Source organism: Gallus gallus, chromosome 5 (genome assembly GCF_016699485.2).
Source record: "Gallus gallus isolate bGalGal1 chromosome 5, bGalGal1.mat.broiler.GRCg7b, whole genome shotgun sequence".
Classification (NCBI taxonomy): domain Eukaryota; kingdom Metazoa; phylum Chordata; class Aves; order Galliformes; family Phasianidae; genus Gallus; species Gallus gallus.
The window spans coordinates 33,351,227-33,373,983 of record NC_052536.1 but is presented as its reverse complement, the minus strand read 5'-3'; the positions used below and the strand labels follow the sequence as shown (position 1 = coordinate 33,373,983).

The 22,757-nt window shown below is 36.4% G+C and overlaps 1 protein-coding gene across 5 annotated transcripts in view; it reads left to right on the top strand.

Annotated features, from left to right (window-relative positions):
• The window catches only part of PRKD1 (protein kinase D1), a 114,655-nt gene that overhangs the window by 67,473 nt on the left and 24,425 nt on the right, over window positions 1-22,757 (top strand). For 3 of the 5 annotated variants that reach the window (NM_001397204.1, NM_001397205.1, NM_001031201.2), the window contains exons 3-4: window positions 10,999-11,130; window positions 11,926-12,086. In NM_001397204.1, coding sequence (NP_001384133.1) covers window positions 10,999-11,130; window positions 11,926-12,086 — 293 coding nt within the window. Of the gene's footprint in view, window positions 1-10,998; window positions 11,131-11,925; window positions 12,087-15,340; window positions 15,365-22,757 lie in introns of all 5 variants that reach the window. The other 2 variants (NM_001397203.1, XM_015287359.4) reach the window with 1 other exon arrangement.

The following is a 22,757-nucleotide window of genomic DNA, read 5'->3' as shown; positions in this document are numbered from 1 at the left end:
ATATATTTTCATAGTACTTTATGTAACTAAAAAAATCTTCTGTCAATGCTGGACAACCTGTGATTATGACATATGTTGTTTTTTTTTTTTTTTTTTTTAATTTTCATATTCTATTTATTGTCTTGACAGTTTAAGCAATAGTAAGATCATCATCTGCTTTGGACCTTATGGTCCAGGTTCTTGAGAGAGATGAAAAATTACTTAGAAAAATTTGTAGTTGAGAAGAGTGTAACCAAAGCACTTCAGACCTTTTTAGGGAATAAAATTGTACCTGCAGACGTCAAATAATATAACTGAAACTGTTTGTGGAAGAACTAGAATTTTCTAGTGAAAGACATGAAATTTAATCAACTCAGAATGCAGCACCTGCTGTGCTTTTATATATTCATAATGAACATTATTACTTGCGTTTTAAATTGGTGCATTATGCAATTGGGATTTTAATGGAGTATAAGAATCATATAGCTTGCTAAACAACTGGTGTGTGTTTTTCTGCTGACTGGCCCACACGGGAGAAACACAGACTGCTAGGATCAGCTGTCTGAGCTCTGTTCAGTGCCAGTATAAATTCTGGTGTTTTGGAGGCAAAATGTCATACATTGTTATGAGAGGGGAAGGAAGAGTTACAGACTCAGGGAAGAAAAGGGAACTTTCATTATGAACATCAGTAGCCCTCATAAGTACAGTTTTATTTTTACCTTATAAAAGGTTTTCTTCCTTTTGTTTTATGTATTTTTAAAATATTATCTGTTTTAATGCTTCATTTCATTTGACTGTATGAGATTCTGATAGTGTTTTTATAGGAGATATGAGGGCACATAAGAATTGAATTGCTTAAAATCACAAATTTGTTTGTTGAACCCAGATGGTTTAATAGGCTACAGTCTTTTATGAGCATTGAGTGGTATCACTAATGCCATTCTATCAGTAATGTATCTCTTGCCATGCTGCTGTTATATTAGCTACGGATTTTCTATTCCATTTCTTCTTCAAATTGTTAGAAAAGTACACCTGGTCTCTTCATGCACAAAAGGGGAAGTCCTTTGCTAGTGCTGTGGAAATCTCCACTGATGTGTTCACTGAACCCAACATTTACTTAACTGTTAAACTGGAGACTGAAAATGGATCAGAATCTTTGGAGAAAGGATTTTTATTGAGCTTTATTTGTAGGAAGGATTCCTTTTGAGTACAATACTCTAGAAAATTAAAAAGCAGCCCAAACCAGGAAGCAAGACACAGAAGCTGTAAAGTTGTAATCAAAGGTAGTTGTAAAGAAGCAGTCATTCATTGATAAATACTGAAAGGAAGAGAAACCACACTTTGCAGCTTTTGCAGTCTCTTTCTCTAAAATGCACTCTTCCGGTCTGCTCAAGAAAAGGAAGTGAATTTCATGTAAGGTGATCTTCAGTTGAAAAATGTTCTTCAGTCTTAGTATGGTTAAGCAGAATTAGCTACAAGCTTGAACTGAATCCATTAAAAAGGTATATTTAATGTTCCACTGACAAAATAGAGGATGCAAATGTGAATCATCAAAACAGATGTAAAATTCATATTAGATATGAATAGAATGCAATATCTTGATATATTCTGATATACTGTCTTCTTTAGCTTTACACCTCGCTGAAGCATTTTGGTACTCTTTTGATTAGACTTTTAAAATTATGTAGTTCAACTGCCATTTATTAATGTCAGTAGAGCGATTAGTTATTGAAGGGTACAAACTTTTGTATCGTTTCTTTCTGGAGATGTTAAATGGTTAAAAAGTTGCTTCAAGTTTTTACATAAAGTTGATACTGGAAATCTGAATTGTAGATGAGATAGCTTGTTTCTGAAATGAAGGCTGCAGTGTATATATCAGTTACTATTTCTAGATCTCTGTAGATGCAACCACCACCATTTTATCTATGTATTTGTGACATTTTTCAGATGAACTGTGTTTGCCTTTTTTTTACCCTTAAATGGAGGGATGGCCTCTATAGAGGAAGTTAGCAAATGGGAGATGCTGAACTACTGTACACTAACCCTTTTTGAGTTCCATTATTCAAAGCCTTGAAAGGAAATAATTACTTTAGATGCCTTCAGACTATGTTCATACCCGCATAATATATGTCCTATACTATACCTAGTTCAGGAAGATTTATTAAAAATAGCTGTGTTAATTTGTCAGTATTTGCTTGTATGCTATATAGAAGTTAAAATATCTACTTACAATTTTAATATGAATTTGCTTATAGAAAGCTTTTTTTTTTTTTTTTTTTTTTTTTACTGAGGCAAAATTGCACTGTGTTGTAAGAGTTCTTTGCCAGCCAGTGGAAGGCAGATGATGAAATATTAGTGAGAATTAGTGGAATGTACTTCATCTGCTTGCTGTGAGCAGTCATGCTCAACTTGGCAGGATTCCTGAAGTAATAAAATCAAATAGCAACTCTTTCATGTTCTCTTGCTGAGCTGATGAGGGCAGGAATTGATCCACTGCTTTTGTAAGAAGCTGTTTCTGTTTTAATATCCCATAGATGATGCACCATCTGATCCTTATTTGCTGACATTTTATTTGGATTCAGTAGAGTTTATACTGTCTTGTATGTGATAAAATATTTTGAACTGTTTAAAATCTGTGGATAAGTAAGCAATTATCTCCAGCATATTTATATTTATTTATTTCCTACTTTTTTTCCTGCTAGTCAAAGCATTAAACAGGGAAACAAACAAGCAAACATTCTTCCCTTGAGGAATAATAACAATTTGAAATAGAAGGAAAAGATTTAGGAACCTAAAAGGTGCAATCTGCTTGTTCTTATACCTGACCCAAGACTGGAGACTGTCATTCTGACTGTAAAATCTAGGCCATTCTGTCTCTAAATGAGGCCTCAATAATGTTTCTGTTATCCTAGCCAGCTAGTGGGTGACTTGTTGCCTAAGTTTGGAGAGCTTGCCTGCCTTTCAGGGCATGAAAATTCACCTCACTGTTTTATCGGTGCAGAAGGTTTTACTTCAGGGATTATGTTTGTTCCCTGGTTTTGTTGTTTTGTGGCTTTCTCTTCTTCTGGAATCCAGTACTTGCTTACTCATTTCCTTTAAAGATGACAGAATTACAGTTTTGTAATCTCTCTGTACGTGGAAGTCACCTTCCAAGACTACAGTGTGTTTTCTCATCTGTCAATTCTTCTCTCTTACTATAGCTCTTTTTAGGTTGACCTCAGAAACCAAACACAATGTCAGGTCAGGAATGTTGGTGTCACCATTTCCCAGTGTGTATTTCAATCCCATTTTATTTTGTGCATAGGTGAGATCCTAGATAAACCAGTAAGTCAACAGCAACAGTTCTGTGTTCAGTAGAGCAATTGTATGTTCTCTAAATATTCTGTTTGTTTGTTTGTTTGTTTTTACTTTTATTTTGACTAGGCATTGGAGATTCACAGTGAGTCATTCTTGAACTATTTTAATCCATTAAAAACAAACAAACAAAAAATAATCCACCAACAACAAACCATTTCTCGCAATAATTCACTTACGTTTTCCTGGTTATGCCATCTTGGACATTTTATGTACAAATTGTCCATTTGCTTCACTTGGTTATGTTTTGCAGTCGTATCCTAAAAAAGATTAAAGTGGGTATGAAAATACACAATAATTATTTACAGTCACACTTCTGTTCCTTTTCTCTGATGGTCTGAGGTCTTTGAAAGACTTATTAGTCATGCATAGACCATATTGACTCCTGAGATACACTGATAGTTAAGTGGCCTTCCAACTAGGTTTCATGCACCTGATCACCACCCCTTTGGCCAAGCAGTTCGGCCAGTTTTCAATTCACTGCACTGTCTGTTCATCCATTCCATACAACATCTTCGCTTTGAGCATTTTACAGGAGGCAATATCAAAAGCCTTACTGAAGTTGGGTTAGACAATATCCACAGCTCTTCTTTTGTATACCAAGCCAGTCATTTAGTTACAGAAGTTTATCTTCTTGGTCATGTATGTCTTACCCTTGGTGAATGCTTGCTGACTTCTCATGACTCCCTTGTCATTTATGTGCCTGGAAATGGTTTACAGCAAGCATGTCCAACCCATGGGCTGCCCAGCACAGCCTATAATGTGACCTCACCCTGCTGCGCTGTGCAGCTCTTCCCCACCAAGTGGCTGAGCCCAGCACTGGGCACACACTTATCACTCATCAACAACCAAAACATCAGTATGCTGTTGACACTGTCTTGGCTGAAACCAGGCAAGGAAAGGGTGCAGTGCAGTGCTCAGTAAAGTTATGGCAAATAAATTTATGCATTGGCTAAACACAGTCCTGTAAACAGTGAAAATATGCAGCCTTGTTCTTGGTTTCATAAAGGAATTTGAGAACAGGTTTCAAGATTACAAAAAATAAAAAATAAAAAAAACATCAGTTTTTTTTTTTATATTTACAACTGCATTTTCAGTTGGCACAAATACGTTACCTGCAAATGTTCAAATGGAATGTATAGAGTTGCATAGTAGAAGACTCACAGTATTTACTTTGTGATATTAAATTATATCCTACCATAGAAAAGGAGCAAGAGGCTGTTTTATTTATTTATTTATTTGCAGCTACTCTTTATTGCCAGTAACCTGAGTACATTTTGAGCACTGCATTCAGTAAACTTGCATATTTTGTTTTCCTGTGTTAAATTAACATATCTGCAGTATATCTTTATGATTAATGCAGCCTGAAACTGTGAGCTAAGATACAAGCAACAGTACAAGCAACAACCTGTATTGTATCTGGATTCTCGGATTTATTTAAGAACCAAGAAGAGTAGAGCTTTTGCTTCACTTAGATGTCTCCCAGGCTTGTTCACTTGCTTCTCATCCCAGACTTATGCCCTCTAACTCCCCACTGTGCCTCCCAGCAGGGAGGTAGCTGCTGGCCTAGGAAGGTTGAACACAATTTTTTCTTGTTTCCTTCTGTGCCACTGTTTGCAGCTCCTAGTTTTAGTTGTCACTAGCCAAAATGTGTGAATGTACCCTTGGCCTCCCAGATCCTCCGCTGGGATCATGCCCCATTCTCAGCATCTTACTTGTAGGCAGTATATTTACCCTCCTGTTTCCAGGTGCTGAGGTGCTGTTTTGGGGGACCTTGCTCTTCTGCCTCCTCTTACTGCACCACAAAGCTCACAATTTTTTCCAATCTAATTAGTCGACATCCAGGAATGCAACATGTAAACAGTGTTATATTTGGTGTTTCTGTTTTCTGTCTCTTTATTACTGGAAGATTCGGGTAGTTCCACTTTTACACAGTTCTGGCACTATCAAAAATTGTAACCAGACACTACCAGTTGCAGCTGGTAAGTTTCAGACTTTTTCTTGAGAGTTCAGAATTCAGTTCTTGACATTTATTTCCCTCAGTTGGCAGCAGATTACCTGCCAACTGTTAGCATTAATAATTTTAGCTATTTTTCACCTAAAAACTTAAAAAAAAAAAAAAAAACTTTTGTGATAAAAGCAATAATAGGTAGGAAAAAGGAAAAGAAAAAAAAAACACAACTTTTGGGGTTTTCCTGCATATAAAACTTGAAGTACTTCTGAAAAAATGCATTAAATCTGAATTTTCCTTATCCAACCGTCCTTATCTCAGACTAGAAAAAATAAACAGAGTGATAAAAAATCTGTATATGTCTAGTTTTTAGGAAGTTTTAATTTTCATATATTGGAGTCTTGATAATCCCTGTTTTATTTCTAAACCAGATATTAAGATAGAGATCAGAGGTCAAATCTTTGGCTTGTTTGAACTTCTAGCAGTCTGCTGACTTTGGTGAAACTCTCTTAGACTTTCATTGATTGCCAGAATGGAATTTCAGAAGGAGTAAAAGGCTCTCCTGTCTCGTAGCCCGGTGAAATTGTACAGACATCCATTACGTGATATGGCTTAAGCAATGCTTGAAGTTGAATAGTGTGCAAGGGCATGTTTTATTTATTTTTTAAGTGATGAATGTCAGTAGTTCTCGTAGCAAAGGACTCCGTTAAGAGTGCCTGTGAGAAGTCAATGGGATACATTACTTTTAAAGGCATTCCACATGGAAGAGGACAGCAGGGGAATGTCTACTTTTCATAGTTGCAAGATATTACTAATCGTGTGGTTGATGTTTTCTTAGGCTATGAGAGGCATGGGTGCTAGATGAAACTTCCCATTACACAAAGCTGTGTTGCTCAAAATAGCAGGATCTCACCTCTTCTAATAGTTCAGGTCCTTCTGGATTTGAAGCTCAAAGTAATCAGTAAATCATTTGCCTCTCTCTGAAAGCAGGACTTGCCGCTATGGGTTGCAATGGCTCCTTGTTCTCTTTTCCAGCTGTGATGATTGATAGATCTGGTCCTGAGCCCTGAACAGGGAACACTAGCCACTAACAGCCAAGACATTAACAGACCTGATGAAATTGTCTTGTCAAAACTGTTCTAGTTTCAATGTCTGTGTTTTGGTGATACTTGGAATGCTTCAATAGATGATGAAAGGCTATTCTGAGAATTAATAGCATAACAACATCATTGAAGAACATAATATTGCAAACTTATCTACAAAGTAATTGGTTTCTCAGTGTACAACAGTGGGCACATTTGGAGCCCATTCTTTTTTAAGTGTGCAATTTTACATAAAGTCTGAAAGTTGCCTTCACAGCAACAATGTTCTGTTAAAGAATGAAGGTATCCTAACTTTTGTTGTTGTTATTGTTAATAAGAAAGGTCTCCATTTAATTTGAAACATGTTAGTATCGTTCTCTTTGTCAGCAGGGCTTTTGTTTTTTCATTGCATAACACTGGAGTATTCTGTAAGTTAAAACTTTGGTTTTTAGCAGTTATATGAAAGCATTTCTAGATGTGTAAATTTACACCATTACAAGCTGAAAAATTATGGAAGAAATTTAAAAAATCTAATTCATATACTACTAGTTTTGGTGTTGCATGCTCTAAAAACCTAAGCTGTGCTAAGTTTAGCCATAGAAAATGGAAAAACCTGTGTTGCAGAACAATAAGGGAAAGTGCAATGAGGATAGAGCTAGGCTTTTTTCAATACGAAGAGGTTCCTCCAGAAGAGGAGCAACTTCTTTACTGTTCAGGCGATGGAGTACTTGCACAGGCTGCCCAGAGAGGCTGTGAAGTCTCATTCTTGGAGATATTCAAAGGCCATCCAAACATGGATGTGGCTTTAAGTGTCCCTTCTTGAACAGAGAAGCTGGAGAAGACTACCTGGAAGGTCCCTTCCTACCTGAGCTGTACTGTGATTCTGTTTCTGTGAACTTTATATATTTATACAGACAAATGATGTAGGCAACTTTCTAGTTAACATGATTCTTCTAAACTAAGATCTACACATGATAGTTTCAATGAATAGTGCTCTGAAATAACACCATTTAATAGGAGAAAAATACTAGAATGCTTTCTGCAGAGCCTGATGAGAACTCTAAATTTAAGCTGAGAAAAATACTGTATTACATGAAGGATTAAAACCCAAAATGTTTTCGTGCCTTTAAGCACAGTATAACATTGCCAAAAGTTCAAATTAAGGGGAAGAAATGTTGGTATGCTTTCTTTTAGTTAGTAGATTCTATAGTACTTGTTAAATTTAAAGCTTTCTTAGGATCATATAAATGTTCTCCCCACCTTTCATTTTTCAATATTTGTATTTTCAGTATAAAATGATATATTTTAAAGTTCCAGTTATTCAGTAAAGAGGGTCAAAATGAAGGGTAAGAATGATAATTATCTCTGCTCATCTTTTGATAATGCAGGAAGTATCCCAGAACTTACCTTTTCAACCGGCAGGCTGGTGTTCCTCATCTAGTAGTTTGACGTTAACTTCAGTTTCTTGCTGACCTGTTGGTGGTGGTGCCTGAGAGGCTTTAGGCTGGAGAGTGAGTGTCCTATTAGCAATTTGCTACAATGCTGATCTTCACTCCTTTGTATGCCAGCCTAAAACGCTAGTATATGGTCAGGACGCAGCAGTCTTTCATTGTTCCCTGCAATGATTTCCTGCCTTTCAACGCTTTGTCTTTAGTTTCTGGTACTTTGCATTGAGATGGACCCTTCATTACTAACTCATGATCTCTTGTTGCCACAGAAGTATAGTTCAGCTGCTCTTAGAGTTCATGTTAGGTAGATAAATTTGCCAGTCAGCTCGGCGCTGCTGAGATTTAACTCTAGTATGTACTTAGTGTTGCAGCAGATGTGGCAGCTGCAAGAGGGTGAGTACCCTGTGAAAATGATGGCCTAACTTGCCACAGAGCTATTGAAATCCAGCCGTAATTCAGCACAGACAATTTACTTTTCTGTCAAGGAAAAATCCCAATATTAGTTCAGTAATCAGTTAAACACTTCAGGCAGAAACTAAACTTCAATTGAAAAGTAGTTTCTCTGAATTTTCATCCTCTCTGTTTTGCTGGTTTCACTGTACAAGAAAGGAAAATATATAGGACATTCAGATTTAAAAAATCTGTATGCAATATTGTATGTGTGTTCATAATCATCACTGCATAAACTTCGAGTTCCATATTTTGGGAGGTTTCTTTACTCTAGATTTCTGTCTCCTAAAATTTCATTATTACTGTTAAAAATGTTATATTTATTTAGTGTTACACTTATCTGTAACCCAACCTAAACAGAAGGTGTAATTAAGTCATTTCTAAATCATTTTTTTTGCCTTGGGAGTAGAAACAATTTTTATTACAAGAGCATGATCCACGATAACACATTCATTAATTTGCAAGATCAGAAGGTTCTGATGGGTTCTGTGGGGTTTTAAATTCAAATCAGATTCTACAGAGGTATTGTTATTTGCTTTTCACAGAAAGTAGTAGTTTAATATCAAGGGTAGGTTAAAATATTTTCAATTCATTATCTAAATTATGAAGATAAATGACAGCTACTGCATTTTCTAAGTTTGGCTGTGTTTCATTTTGCACTGCTCATACTATTTGAAAAACTGCCCTGTAAATCCATGAAAAGTTCCTCTCCAATCTTCCAACATAGTAAAGTTCCTTTACTCGGAATAGAATTTAAGTACTTCAATAGATTTGGGTAAATATTCAGGAAAATAGGTATAAAGTTCTGTACATAAATTCCTTGCTAGATTGAGGCTTACACTACTTTTGTTTTAAAACATAATTCCTATTTTAATAGTGCTTTGATAATAGCACGTATATATTTTACATATAAGTTCACATATATGGTATTAAAATTCATGCATTCTCATCTTCTCCCTGGGTAGACTTGCTGACTTACTGTCTTGTTAAAGTAGACTTTTTGTTTTCATCTTTATGTTAAGTGCAAATTTAAACTAGAGAGACAAGAGTAAGGCCGTACTACTTCACAGTCTTGCTGGAAATACATTGGGCACGTTCTAGTTTTGGTGCTTAATGTTGAGTAAGACTACAGCTTTTCCATGATCATTGTTATCTATAGAGGAGGAGAAGATAATTACCATATTCTTCTTAAAGCTGTGTGTACGCATGCTGTGCAAATTCCAGAATCAAAGTTCTTGAATAGAAAGAGCTGAGGCTCAGAACTTACTTTCAGTCTCTGAAGAAAACAAGCAGAGAGCTGAAGCCTCCTTGCTGAGGAGGTGTCTTTGTTATATTAGGCTGAATGACTGGAGTTCCCAAAATGCTGAAGATCATGTCTTCATGTCTATATCACAGCTGCATAAACCAGGTAAATGGAGAGAAGAGAAAGGTATGAATTACCGACATCCAAAATGATCAGTTCGTATGACTATATTTTGTTCTGATGTTTACAGATGAAGAACAAAGATACATTTTTATATTTTAACGTCAGTATATATTTTAAATTTTGACTGCTCAGTTTTCCAACATATTATTCTTTGATTCTGTAGAAAAAACATATGGCTATATACACAGAAATGATGGTGGACTTGATGGATGGACTTTGTCTTCATTAGCTTGCAGATCTTTGTTTTTCTTTTTATTAATACATGAAGGATAAGCCAAGGACTAAAGGTGTTTAAGTCTTTTAGGATTTATTTCAACTGAACCATTAAAAAATTGATTTTTTTTCTCTTGACTCCACATCAGAAATGTATGTCTGTTCAGGGACAAGGTATTTCTATTAAATTGCTCCAGACCTGATCCTTTCATACTGGTATCTATGGAATGGAAGCACGCACTTACTAAATCACCTGTTTAAATGACATCCTAAATAGAATCAAGTGTTTGCATACTTTCTTAATTTTTAATAACATTTGATACATAATATTTTTTTCATTAGACAGATATATGATTAACATACCTAGTAAGAAAAAGGAACAATTTCAACACAATCATCTGAAGTAGAGTTTTAGAGATGTTCACAATGTTTTCTTTTTTCTTTTTCTTTCTTAAAACCAGGAAGGAAATCCCTCCACAGAGGCTCGGACTGGATGAAAACCTTTTCTCCTTTCTCTATCCACTGAAATCCCATCCGTAGTTCCTTTTCACATCACCCCTTTTACTCTTTGTTCTCCACCTACTAGCTCTTTGGAATTGAACTGTTTTTCTACTTGTGTATTTATTTGCATTCCATTTCATATCTTTGGTTAGATTTTAGATGCTATCCAATTACTAACAGATAATGTAAATGATAAACTTCTAATTAACAAAGGCATCAATTATGCAAGTTAGAGAACATAATTTGTTCAGGTTCACCAAGTTATTAGCTTTCTTCTGAGTTTATGTAAAATAAAATCATAAAGGTATGCTGCATATATGTAAAAGTAGCTTTATTCTTTTTCCTGTGGTCTTTTTAGTGTGGTGAAATACCATCAATCTTTTTTACCTTTGAGATGTGGCATATTTACATATATATAGTATACCTATATAAAATTCAGAGTTCGTTATCTTCTAGAGTTTACTCTGCATGAGTAACAAGGAAAGACATAGCAACAGTAATAAAAAAGTTGTTTTGTTTTGTTCAGTGATGAAAGATACGAAGGATGTTATGTTACTACTTTTACTCCATTTTGGAATAATCTTGTTGTTACAGCTTCTGCTACATTTGAAGACTTTCAAATCCGACCCCATGCTCTTTTTGTTCATTCTTACCGAGCACCAGCCTTTTGTGACCATTGTGGAGAAATGTTGTGGGGACTGGTGCGTCAGGGACTCAAATGTGAAGGTAAATTGCAGTGAAATGGGCTGTTCAGTCTCAGGAAGGAAATATTCCATTCCATTTTTATGCATGTTGTTTCTGATGCAACTTCTGATGATTTCTTTTAAGTTGACTAGGTAGGTAGAGACAGTTAGATCTAATGATCAGAATAATCAACAGATTAAGGAGGTGATCCTTTTGACTCCCCAGAGGCCTCCTAGATATTGATCTGTAAGTGGAAGTGCAAAACAAATAGTCTGTATGTGGGTTTGTTGTTTGTTTGTTTGCTTATTACTTTTTTTTTTTTTTTTTACTTTAAGAAAAGCTTATCTGTGTCTTATTCATAATAGATCAGAATAGCTTGATTGGAAGTGTCCTTCCATCTGCTTGACTTCTTTGGGGCTAACCAGAAATTGAAGAACATTATGCAAACATCTTTTGAATGCTGACAGGCTTAGGGCACCAATCAACTTGCTAGGAAGCCATTACAATGTTTAATCTTGATGGTAAAAATATTACTGTGTTTGATTTTGATGGTAAAGAAATTTTTCCTAATGTCCAATCTGAATATTCCCTGGTGCAGCTTTGTGCCATTCCCTCCATGTATATATCGTTTCTATGATAGATACAACACTGTATAGATTTAAGTTTTCAAGAGCTCATAACATCACTAAAAACATATAGAATATAGGAACTAAACAAGCAGAGCAGAGGAAAAAAGTTTCATCAAAGAAGGCTGTTGTTTTTATTCACCAAATGAAAATGTTCTATGCTTTTCCAGTAATAAACTGTAATCAGATGGTTTTAAATTTTTCTTTTCAGGATGTGGTCTAAATTACCATAAGAGATGTGCATTTAAAATTCCTAACAACTGCAGTGGTGTACGTAAAAGGCGCCTGTCAAACGTTTCCTTAACAGGACTCAGCACTATTCGGACAGTTTCTTCAGAGACATCACCCAGTGTGTCGGATGAAGCCCTTCTGGTATGCAGTTCCTAAGTTATCAAGTTTATTCCTGTTAAGAAACAATTATGTGCTGTAAGATCTGTTTTTGTTTGTTGAAGACTTCGGGGCTAAGGGTATGCGAATTACAAAGCTTTTCTGTGGGAAAAGGCATCTTGATGTAAAAAGGAGGTCACCAGCTTAAAGTATGTGAGCTTAAGGTATGTGTCACTTCTGATACTCCCGGTAGTCTCCTCCCTTAGAGAAGAATTATGTTATTTTGAAAATCTGAAACTGCCACATATGCTAATGTGAGAAGCTGCATCTCGAGGCTCAAAACTTTGTCTTCATTGGAATTAGATGTTGAAATGTTTCTGCCATTGAACATTATGTCCATTGGTTCATGATATAGGAAAGAAGTGGCCTCAGGAGAACACTGAGACACTGTGTCAAACAGAGTTTCTGTAACAGTCAAGGCTGTTGTAATGTTAATGTGTTGTAAGTAACCTGTATGTACAGAATATCTCTTAGTGTTTGGAGAAAGAGAAATCTTTATTATTTCCTTAAACAAAACATTGTGGTAAATGTAGTATATATGGAATATATGTATTTATATGTGTAGATGCATAAATGCAGAGCTGCAGGACACACATGCACGCATAAATATACGACATATTTGTTTATTCATTAATATAGTAGTTTTCCATGATGAAAAGTCTTCTGATAACAAAATGCAATGGCTGGAATAAGTTAGAATATTTGTTTTTGTCTTGGCAGTATTTTTCTCATGGTCATAATAGAAAAGTTAAGAACTTGCTCTGTGTTTAAGTGGACTCCACTTCTAAGTGAAAGTTTTGAAAACCTTAAGATTTGAAAGAGAGGAAGGAGTTTATAAGTACACACAACAATTATCATGTTTTCCTCTCAATTAGAATATTAAACTTATTAAACTTGACATACTAAAAGGACACTATTGCAAATGGTGTAGATCTGGTGTTATATGCAGTGCCATCTATGAACCATAATTATGTACTTATGCTGCTGATTATCATTAGCGTAAAGCTACTTGGAAATTAAGGTTAACATTATGAATCTGTGTTTTACTTGAAAAGCTGCATAAATGAATAAGGTGCTTAAGGTCTGCAAAAACTGTAGCAACAAATCTTCATAGATTATTCATGATTCTCAGTAGGTTATTTCAAAACGCTGACTTATTCAGGCCAATACCAATGAAATGTTGAGAAGAGGCTGACCTTAATTCTGTCCCTGGAACTTTGGTTGAAAGAATTTTATGGGTGAGAGTCCTAGTATACTCTCTATCACTATTCGCCTCACTGTACACGATAAGTTAAGTGAAAAGGAAAACAATTTAAATTTGAAAATACTTTCAATATATGACTCTGTTGGTTGCTGATACATTCTTATATGAAATATTTTTTTTGCAAAGGTGTACATTTTAAATCTGTTTTAAAAAAATAAAATTAAGTTAAAATACACAGGTTTCATACATACTGCAAAATGTACTCCTTGAAGACCTTATAATAATCATCAGGGTAACCAAGCTTTGGAACATCATGCATTTGCATAAACATATATGCATGTGCACATTCACACACGTGTACAAAGAAAGTATATTTGTAGGAGGTTACAAGGATGGGCATAAGCCTAGAAAAATGAAATAGACAGTTTTCCAATTTCACTTCAGGAAATCATGGTATCACTTATCAGATCTTCAGATGTGATCTCAAATAAGACTTCTACATATGTTTTTGGTTTTGCATTGAACATGTTTTAATTTTTCCACCTTTTTTAAGCATGTATAGACTTTTTCACTTTTCCTAAATCAGACCTCTTCTTTGAACTCCATTCCTCTGCTGTACTCTGAGATAAGTTTTATGGCAATTTATAGTGTAGAATCAATCAAAGCATACACTTTGGAATATATTTCATTATTCTAGAATCTTTGTGAATAGATGAAGAGACATCTTCCTTGTTCACAAAATTTTATTATACATTACTTTTACTGTATTGGAATGACTGTTGAGTCACTGACAAAAAAAACTCCACCTGAGACCAGTGAATTCAGTCAGAGATCTACCAGTTACTTACAGAACTAAAATAAATTTCATTTTTAACCTATTTACTAAGTGGAGTGGTAGCAGTTGATAGAGAATGAGTTCCTGGAGACTCGTCATAGGGGGAATAATTATCTGAGTTTTGATTTCAGTATATCTGTTTTTTATGTTATGTCGTTAAGTAGCTTTGCCCTAAAATGTGAAATTTTGATGTTTGAAAAATCTTTGAGGCATGGTAATGGGTAATGATGTATCCTGCAACGGTTACTTTAATTATCCTTTTCTAGGGAATTGCCACAGCAGGCACAGTTTCAGTTTGAGTTTATATCTGTCCTCATTAGCCAATAAAGCATTTCATTTGAGCTGAAAATTGACTGGGGGCTATATTTAAATGCAACTTTAAAAATAAAGTAAAATCTGGGCAATATCCTTTTTTGCTTCTTAATTGCACAGTGTAAAACTCATCAAATGGACATGCTAAAATTAAGTAAAACTGGGAGGATGTACTGTAACCCAAGTTTTTACCTATCATAGTTCAAATGCAATTCTTTTGCATTCTCTTCTATAACATATGAGGGTTGCTCTGAAAGTAATGCCTCCTATTTTATTATGTTGAAACACAAGATCAGAGGAGGATGGTGGTAATATGGCAGTAGGGGCTGAACCTTCCCACCAGTATTCCATTAGATTTTGTTGCTATACAACAGGTGGCAGCAGAGGGGCATTCTGACAAAATTGCATCTGGCATAAAGGTGTGGATGAAACAAAGGTGTGGAATTGAATCCCTCTGTGGAAAAAATAGCACCTACTAACATTCATTGATGCTTGCTAAATGTTTATGCAGACCAAACAGTGGATGTGAGCACATCATGGGTGGTGCATTTCAGCAGTGGTGATGGTGGGTTACTTCTGCTTGTGCAGTGTGGCATGCAGGCTCTTGATCTTTGCTAGCGAAAAGACATAGCTAATGATGGTGACTACATTGAAAAATAATGTTTTGTAGCTGAGAATTTGCTCTATCAAATAGTCTAGTTGTGATCTTTTTATCAGTTGTAGTTTCCAAGAAAATAAATGGGAGGCATTACTTTCGGAGCAAGCTACATAGATTTAACGTATAAAATAATAGTCTGTTCATGCTTGCTTCTAAAGTAACATTATTTTCTATCTTTTTTCCATTATTTCTTTGGTCTATCTTTTCTTCTTTCCAACTTCCTGTCTCAGTCTCCTGTTAGCCCTGGCTATGAGGTATGTACTAAATTTACTCCCTACCGCAATCTCTTTTATTAATTATCACCATGATTTTATGTAATCTTGAGAACTCAAGAGCATCTGTTTTGTTTTTCTTTTAGAAAGAGTATATCTGGTGTAAAACTCCAAAGCCACTGTTCCAAAGCGAAGATCATAATTCTGCTTATATTAAAGAGTGAAACTCCCCTGATATTAAAATATTTTGATATGAAAGTGACATTTTGTAATAGATGGGAAGAACATCTAAACTTTACTTTCAGAACATTGGGAATTTGCTGGAATAATGTGCAAAATAAACATCCTAAGATAAACAAACCTGACCTAAAGTGGTCACTAGCAAACTTTTAATATCATGATGCAACATAGAAGCCTTTTTCAGACTATAGTTGCATTACAAAAATCAGTCAAGAATTCTGTTTTTCTCTGGAAAAAAAAAAAAATTAAAATAATTAAAAAATTATTTTAACAGTGTACGACTGAGTTGTAGCCATGAGTAATAATAGTGTGTTAGTGAGAAAATAGCATTTCAATTTTTTAATGCATAATTTGCATCAAAAGGATTCTTAATGGGTTTTCAATATGCTTGTTAAATGCAATAAATTTAAAAAAATTTTGGAAGCATGAAATTTTGTCATCTTTCCCTTGCAGCATATATTTGAGATGCAGAGGTAGAAGACGGAGCTTTGGAAAATACATAGTTAATTTGAGACATATTTTTTATCTTGAAATATAGATTAACACATCCAAACATTTATCTTTTAAAGAGAAATCACTGTGTTTTTTTGCCTCAAACATAAGTATTGTAATTTTTGCTTGCCTAAGTAATGTAGTGTACCCCAGAAGTACTACTCTGTAAAACACTCACAAAACAATATAAACAGCCATACATGAGATAGAGTATTATTAATATCTAACAATTTTATTCTATGTATTCTATCTGTCTGAAAAATGATGAAAGCAGCCATCCATGCAGGATTGGATTGTCCTAAATTAGTGGTAATAGAAAGTAGTAAAAACTACAGGTGATGTTTGGGGGAAAAAGTTTCTTTTTTAATGGAAAGTATTAACCATCTATATTTGTACTTTAAAACATTTATATGATGGAACGTTTAATTTCTATGTTTCCATTATTTTGTGTTTTATTCATTCTTCTGGAAATGAATGTTGATGTGTAAAAGTAATTTTATGAGATGCATTGGCAGTGATTTCTCAGAAAAAAACTAGCTGAGTTTTGTGTTTAAAATAGGAACGTTCTGCCTTTGGGCCATGGGTAAATGAAATGTTACAAATTTTACTTATGTATTATCTTTATTTTTTAATGGAAAATCAGGAAGTATTTTTTACAAAATAGTTTTAGTTAAAAGGACTATTTGTTTATCACTGACAGAATGTTGTCTGCCTACATATATTCATTATAAGCAGGACTGACTTGAAGCTTCTTAGTCAAGAGAGATTTTGCGGAGATAGGACAGTTGAGTCCTAGAGTCCTTGGGAGTCTGCAGTTGTGGATGGCCATTTTCTCTTCCTTCCCTCATCTCCAGCTCTTGATACAGCTGCTTTTTTCTCTCACTCATTTCGAATAAGGAATCTAGTGAGTAAAAAATTCCTGCTCTACCAAACCTTCATTTTCCACAGTCAGACAGGAGACACATCTTTTCACAGTTCCAGTATCTGTATGGCTCAGTAACCCAGTAGACTGGAAAGAAGGAACCCTAGAGGGAAGGGCTAAAGAAGAACTAGGTTGCTGCAGCTGAGAGCAGTTCTGTGCCTTATTCCAGTTTTAATCAGTAGGAGTCCTTCTCTAATGACTACAGTTGGGTTCATCAAGTCAAAGATCCCCAGGAGCAAAATTAGCATTTCCTCCTGAGGAGAGACACTCAAGTTAACTCTGAATTAATACTACTCGCAAATACATTTTATTCTTGTCACCCTCAAGTTATCCTCCAGTGATGTACTGTTGTGCTTTAACCTGGCAGAAAACTAAACACTACACATCTGTTACACATATCTGTAGTATATGAACCAGAACTATACAAAGATTCCTTGAAGGTTTTTCTCTTCTAACTTGCTATACCACTATTTGTATCAGGATATGTACATTTTTAAAATTATTATTAATTCTGTGCTGTATGCATTACTGAACTGCCAAGTCTAATTTAAAATATGGACATTCTACTAGTGCGAGATAATTTCATTAAAATACTTTATTACTTTTAATTATTATACTTAGAACTATGGAACACATACTAGAACTTTAAAGCTAATATAGTTGAAGAAACTTTAGTCTTTAAGAGGGAGGAAGAAAGTTTTGCTCTAAATAAACCCTAATAGCCCTGTAGCCAATTAGCAAATCTTTTGTCAACAAAGGGCTTTTGTTTTGGGAAATCCCTGACTGCTGGAAAAGATAACATAGTCACGCAACTATTGCTGAAATGTACTAAACTTTTTTTTGTTACTTTGCAAAATAAGGCAAGATACAGACAGAGCATTCATACTACCATTTGCCGGTATTGATATCTGAGCAGGAGGAACAGGGTACATAATAATTTCCATCTGTGGGTAGTTTAATTTAACAGTACTGAAGTCAGTTCTTTGATGTGTTTACACATTTAACATTGAAGTGTTTTTCAGACCATAGATATCTAGCTGTGGTGCTTGTGAGATTAAATCATACACTTGAGTTAAAGAGAAGAGTGCAAGAAGCATCAAAAGACAACACAGTTGATTGGATTCTGAGTGTGGTATTTCAGTGTATTTAATTGAAGATTTGTTTCCTTGAATTCACTTAATTATAGTCACATAGTTTAATTTATTAAAGAAAGTCAGCATTTGCATTGCAGCAAAGAACATAGTTCCTGTGGTGACAGATAAATATCACCTCATATATGACACTAATTTCCTGTGAAAAATTTGTGTGTGAACATATTAAGTCTTTATCTTTTGCTTTTAATACAAGAAGGAAATGCATGTTTCAGCAAATATATTTCCACATGGAAAATGAAACTTCATGAGATGTTATTTTGTTGGTTTTGTTTTAATATATATTAATAAGATATGTCCAAATAAATAATCAAACTAGATTTTTTTTTCTGCTGCTAGGGCAAGCACTTTTGGTTGGCTGTCTCGGTGTAATACACAGGGAAATGTCACAGAGCTTTTTAGATACTGAGCCTGCAAAAGAGAAGCACTTCTCTTTGAACAGTTTTGAAAAATTACTCATTTAGGAGGTCATAGGATGTATAGTTTGTTCTTGCTCAGGACAAGTTTACTTGAATGTGTTTCCACAAGCATAATTTAAAATAAGATGTTCAAATGTCAAAATTAAATAATTTCTTTTCTGACTGTTATAGCACATGAAACTCTTCAGTGAAATTCTGCCAGAAGCTCTGGGACATTTTTTTTAGTACTTTTGAAACCTTTTAAAAAAGTGTTGGACAATCAGCATTGCGTTATATTTTAGGCTTTGTGCAGTTGGATTACAGGGCTGTTAAATCTTAGAATCATAGAATTTCTCAGGTTGGAAAAGGCCTTCAAGATCATCGAATTCAACTACAACCTAACCATAGTACCCTTACTCTAACAACCCTCTGGTAAATCATGTCCCTGAGCACCACATCCAAAAGGCTTTTAAACACATTCAGGGATGGTGACTCAACCACCTTCCTGGGGAGCCTATTCCAGTGCTTAACAACCCTTTCTGTAAAGAAGTTTTTCCTGATATCCAACCTAAACTTACCTTGGCACAACTTGAGGCCGTTTCCCCTCATCCTGTCACCAGTGAGAAGAGACCAACCCCTCACTCATTGTAATCACCTTTCAGATATTGGAAGAGGGCAGTAAGGTCTCCCCTCAGCCTCCTCTTCCCCAAACTAAACAGCAAAAGTTCCTTCAGTCTCTCCTCCTAGGGCATATTCTCCAAGCCCTTCACAAGCCTTGTTGCCCTTCTTTGGACCTACTCCAGCACCTCAGTGTCCTTTCTGTATTGAGGTGCCCAAAGCTGAACACAGTACTTGTGGTGAGGCCTCACTAGTGCTGAGTACAGGGGCAGGATTAGTTCTCTAGTCCTGCTCACCGCACCATTCCTGATAAAAGCTAGGATACCATTAGCCTTCTTGGCCACCTGGGCACACTGCTGGCTCATATTCAGCCATCTGTCTATCAGCACACCAGGTTTCCTTTCCATCAGGCAGCTTTCCAGCCACTCCTCCCCAAGCCTGTAGGGTTGCCTGCAGTTGTTGTGACCAAAATGCATTACCCGACTCTTGGCCCTATTGAAACTCATGTTGTGGGGGACAGCGTCAAAGGCTTTAGTGAAGTCCAGGTAGACCACATTGTCAGCCTTACCTTCATCCACTGAACGGATCACCTTGTCATAGAATGAAATCAGGTTTATCAAACAGGATCTACCATTCATAAACCCATGCTGATTGGGCCTGATCCCCTGGTTGACCTTTAATTGATCCATGATGGCTGCTGATCCGTTATCTGTTCCATGACATTCCTTGGCACCGAGGTGAGACTGATAGGTCTGTAGCTACCAGGATCATCTTTCCAGCCCTTTCTGAAGATGGGCATCACATTTGCTAGTCTCCAGTTCACTGGGGCATTCCCTTTTTTTTGCTCCCAATAGCCAATTCTACATTGTCAGCTTCTATTGCTTCCCATTAGTCCCTTCCCATTCTCCATAACACTTCTTTGATTTCTGTGCTAGAAGTGTTGCTAGAGGACTGTTTCAGGACATTCCAAAAATCTGATGAAATTGATCAAGAATGAGGGGCAAGGCATCAGCTAATAAAAGTAAGGAATATGCAGAATGCAGTGCTGGGGAACAGCTTGGCACTTCTCCATTCTTGAAAGAGAGAAAGAAAGCCCCACCTGCTTTTTTTTTTTTTTTTTTGCAAAAAACATGCAAGTACTGGATTTTCATATTCTCATTACTCAAGGCAATACTGGATCGATTTCACTAGCTCGATTGAACATCCATACAGTTAAATAATTTCACATGTTCCTTTGTTTTAGTTGTCACTTGGAAAATAATATTCTAATCTGTTAAAATATAGATTACCTTGCTAGCGTGATTGTTAGAAGGACTGTTTAGTGTTTGGAGCAGTGCAGGCAGTTAGTTTCCATGGTGTAATCCAGTTAAGCAATCATTTCCTGGGAAGTTTCCAGAGTTGCTGAGTCAGTAGTCTGGCTCACAACCAGGAAAAACTAATTTATCTTTCTAACAAACCAGGCACACCGGCAAAAAAGAAGGTGCTTTGTGCAAGATAGTCTTGCTTTTACAGTGAAAATAGTGTCGTTCCTGTTTTCCTTCTTTTTTAGGAACTTTAAATTATGGCATCTGCCTGATGCTGGAAGTGGTGGAAATTAAAGTTAAGGGATGTTGAAAGGAGTTTTGGAAGGTATTGGGAGGAGAAGCTCATGGTCTGTAAATTTGGATGGTCCTCCTAACCAGTCAGTCCCTGGGGTTGTGGAGCGACTTGCATGTTTCGTGCCACCCAACTTCCCTGCGCTTGCTGCCCCACAGAAGCAGATGTTTGTGTTGCCTCTGGTTGGAAGAGGAAAGGGTGCCAGTCCATTGGTTCAGGCCATGAAGGGAAAAGATTGCCTCTCTCTTGATCGTACTGGTGCCTAAAGTTAGTCTCAGTACATTTCAGCAGCACTCCTGAAGTTTCCAAAACCTGCTAGCTATTTGGTGAGTAGAGCCAAGCCAACTCAGCTTTCTGAAGTCCTTTGAGGAAAGATTTTAGCAGTATGCAATTGCCAAAATAATTTTTCATTCAACAATAATGTTGAAAACAAAGCCTAGTATTACATTAAAATGTAAATTTAATTTATGTAGATGGTACTAATTGGTGGTTTTAGCAGAAGTATGTTAGGAGACATTTGGATTGTTTATACTTCAAACAACAGTAAGAGTATCAAGAAATTGCTCTAGCAGCAAGAACAGTAAGCTGAAATATTAATTTGCTGCAATGACATAAAAGTAAAGAACTCTTTCTCCTTAGAAACTTTTACTTCTCTCCATCAGTTTTGTTTCATGAAAATACATTTTAAGAGAATTATGTCACCACACATTAAAATTCCACCAAATGTCCATTTGAAGACAAAGACATCAAATTTTATGACTAATACTCTAGATAGCTGTGTTGAGTTTATGTGGCAAGGTGTTTATAGTGTCACTGAGGGAACTGCAGGGGTGGGTTTTGTGAGATTAGAGTTAAGACAAATCTTTAAAGAATTACTTGCTTCAAAAATAACGTGCTTCCAAAAAATATAGTATGTCAGATAGGACAACAGTTTTTCTCTTCTGCATTGTAGATAACATTCTGAGCTAGATGTCTGACTATAGCATGGGGTTGAGGATGAGTGACTATTACTAGGCACTGCACTAAGACGGGTGTAGCATCAGTCTAGGACCAAAACTTGTCCCTGTTTGTCCTTAGACTGAGAGGATTGAGACAGTATTTCTAGCACCTTTTGTGGGCCTTGTCCCATTCACAAGTAGTAAGGGCTGCTGTTTGCAGGTGGTGTGTTCAGGCTGAGCAATGCAGGATGTGCTGTGCAAGTGGGCCCACTGCTTCCTTCCTGCTGGGTTCCTGTCCCTCCTCCCAAAGCGCTGTTCAGGCTGCCTTCATAAGACAGTGCAATCTGCCTTGAAATTGTTAGGCAAACAGTATTTTGTTTGAATCCATCCAGAGGGACCTGGACCAGCTGGAGAAGTGGGCCTATTAGTTGAACCTAATGAGGTTCAACAGGGCCAAGTGCAAGATGTTGCACTTGAGCTGGGGCAATTTCAGCTATTTATATAAACCACAGAAAGAACTCATTGAGGGCAGCCCTGGGGAGAAGGACTTGGGGATCCTGGTGGATGAGAAGCTGGACATGAACCAGCAATGTGCACTTGTAGCCCGGAAGGCCAACTATATCCTCGGCTGAATTAAAAAAGAGGCAGCCAGCAGAAAGAGGAAGGTGATTGTCCCCTTCTACTTGGCTTTTGTGAGGCACCATCTGGAGTACTGCACCCAGGCCTGGGGCACCCAGCGCAAGAAAGATGCAGAGCTCTTGGAACAGGTCCAGAGGAGGCCCACTAAGATGATCAGAGGGCTGGAGCATCTCTCTTACGAAGAAAGGTTGAGGAAACTGGGCTCATTTAGCTTGGAGAAGAGGAGGCACTGGGGACACCTCATTGTGGTCTTCCAGTACTTGAAAGGAACGTATAAACAGGAGGGGGAATGACTGTTTACATAGGTTGATAGCGATAGGACAAGGGGGAATGAATTTAAACTAAAACAGGGAACATTTAGGTTAGATATTAGGAGGAAGCTTTTCAGAGGGTGGTGACACACTGGAACATGTTGCCCAAGGAGGTTGTGGATGCCCCATC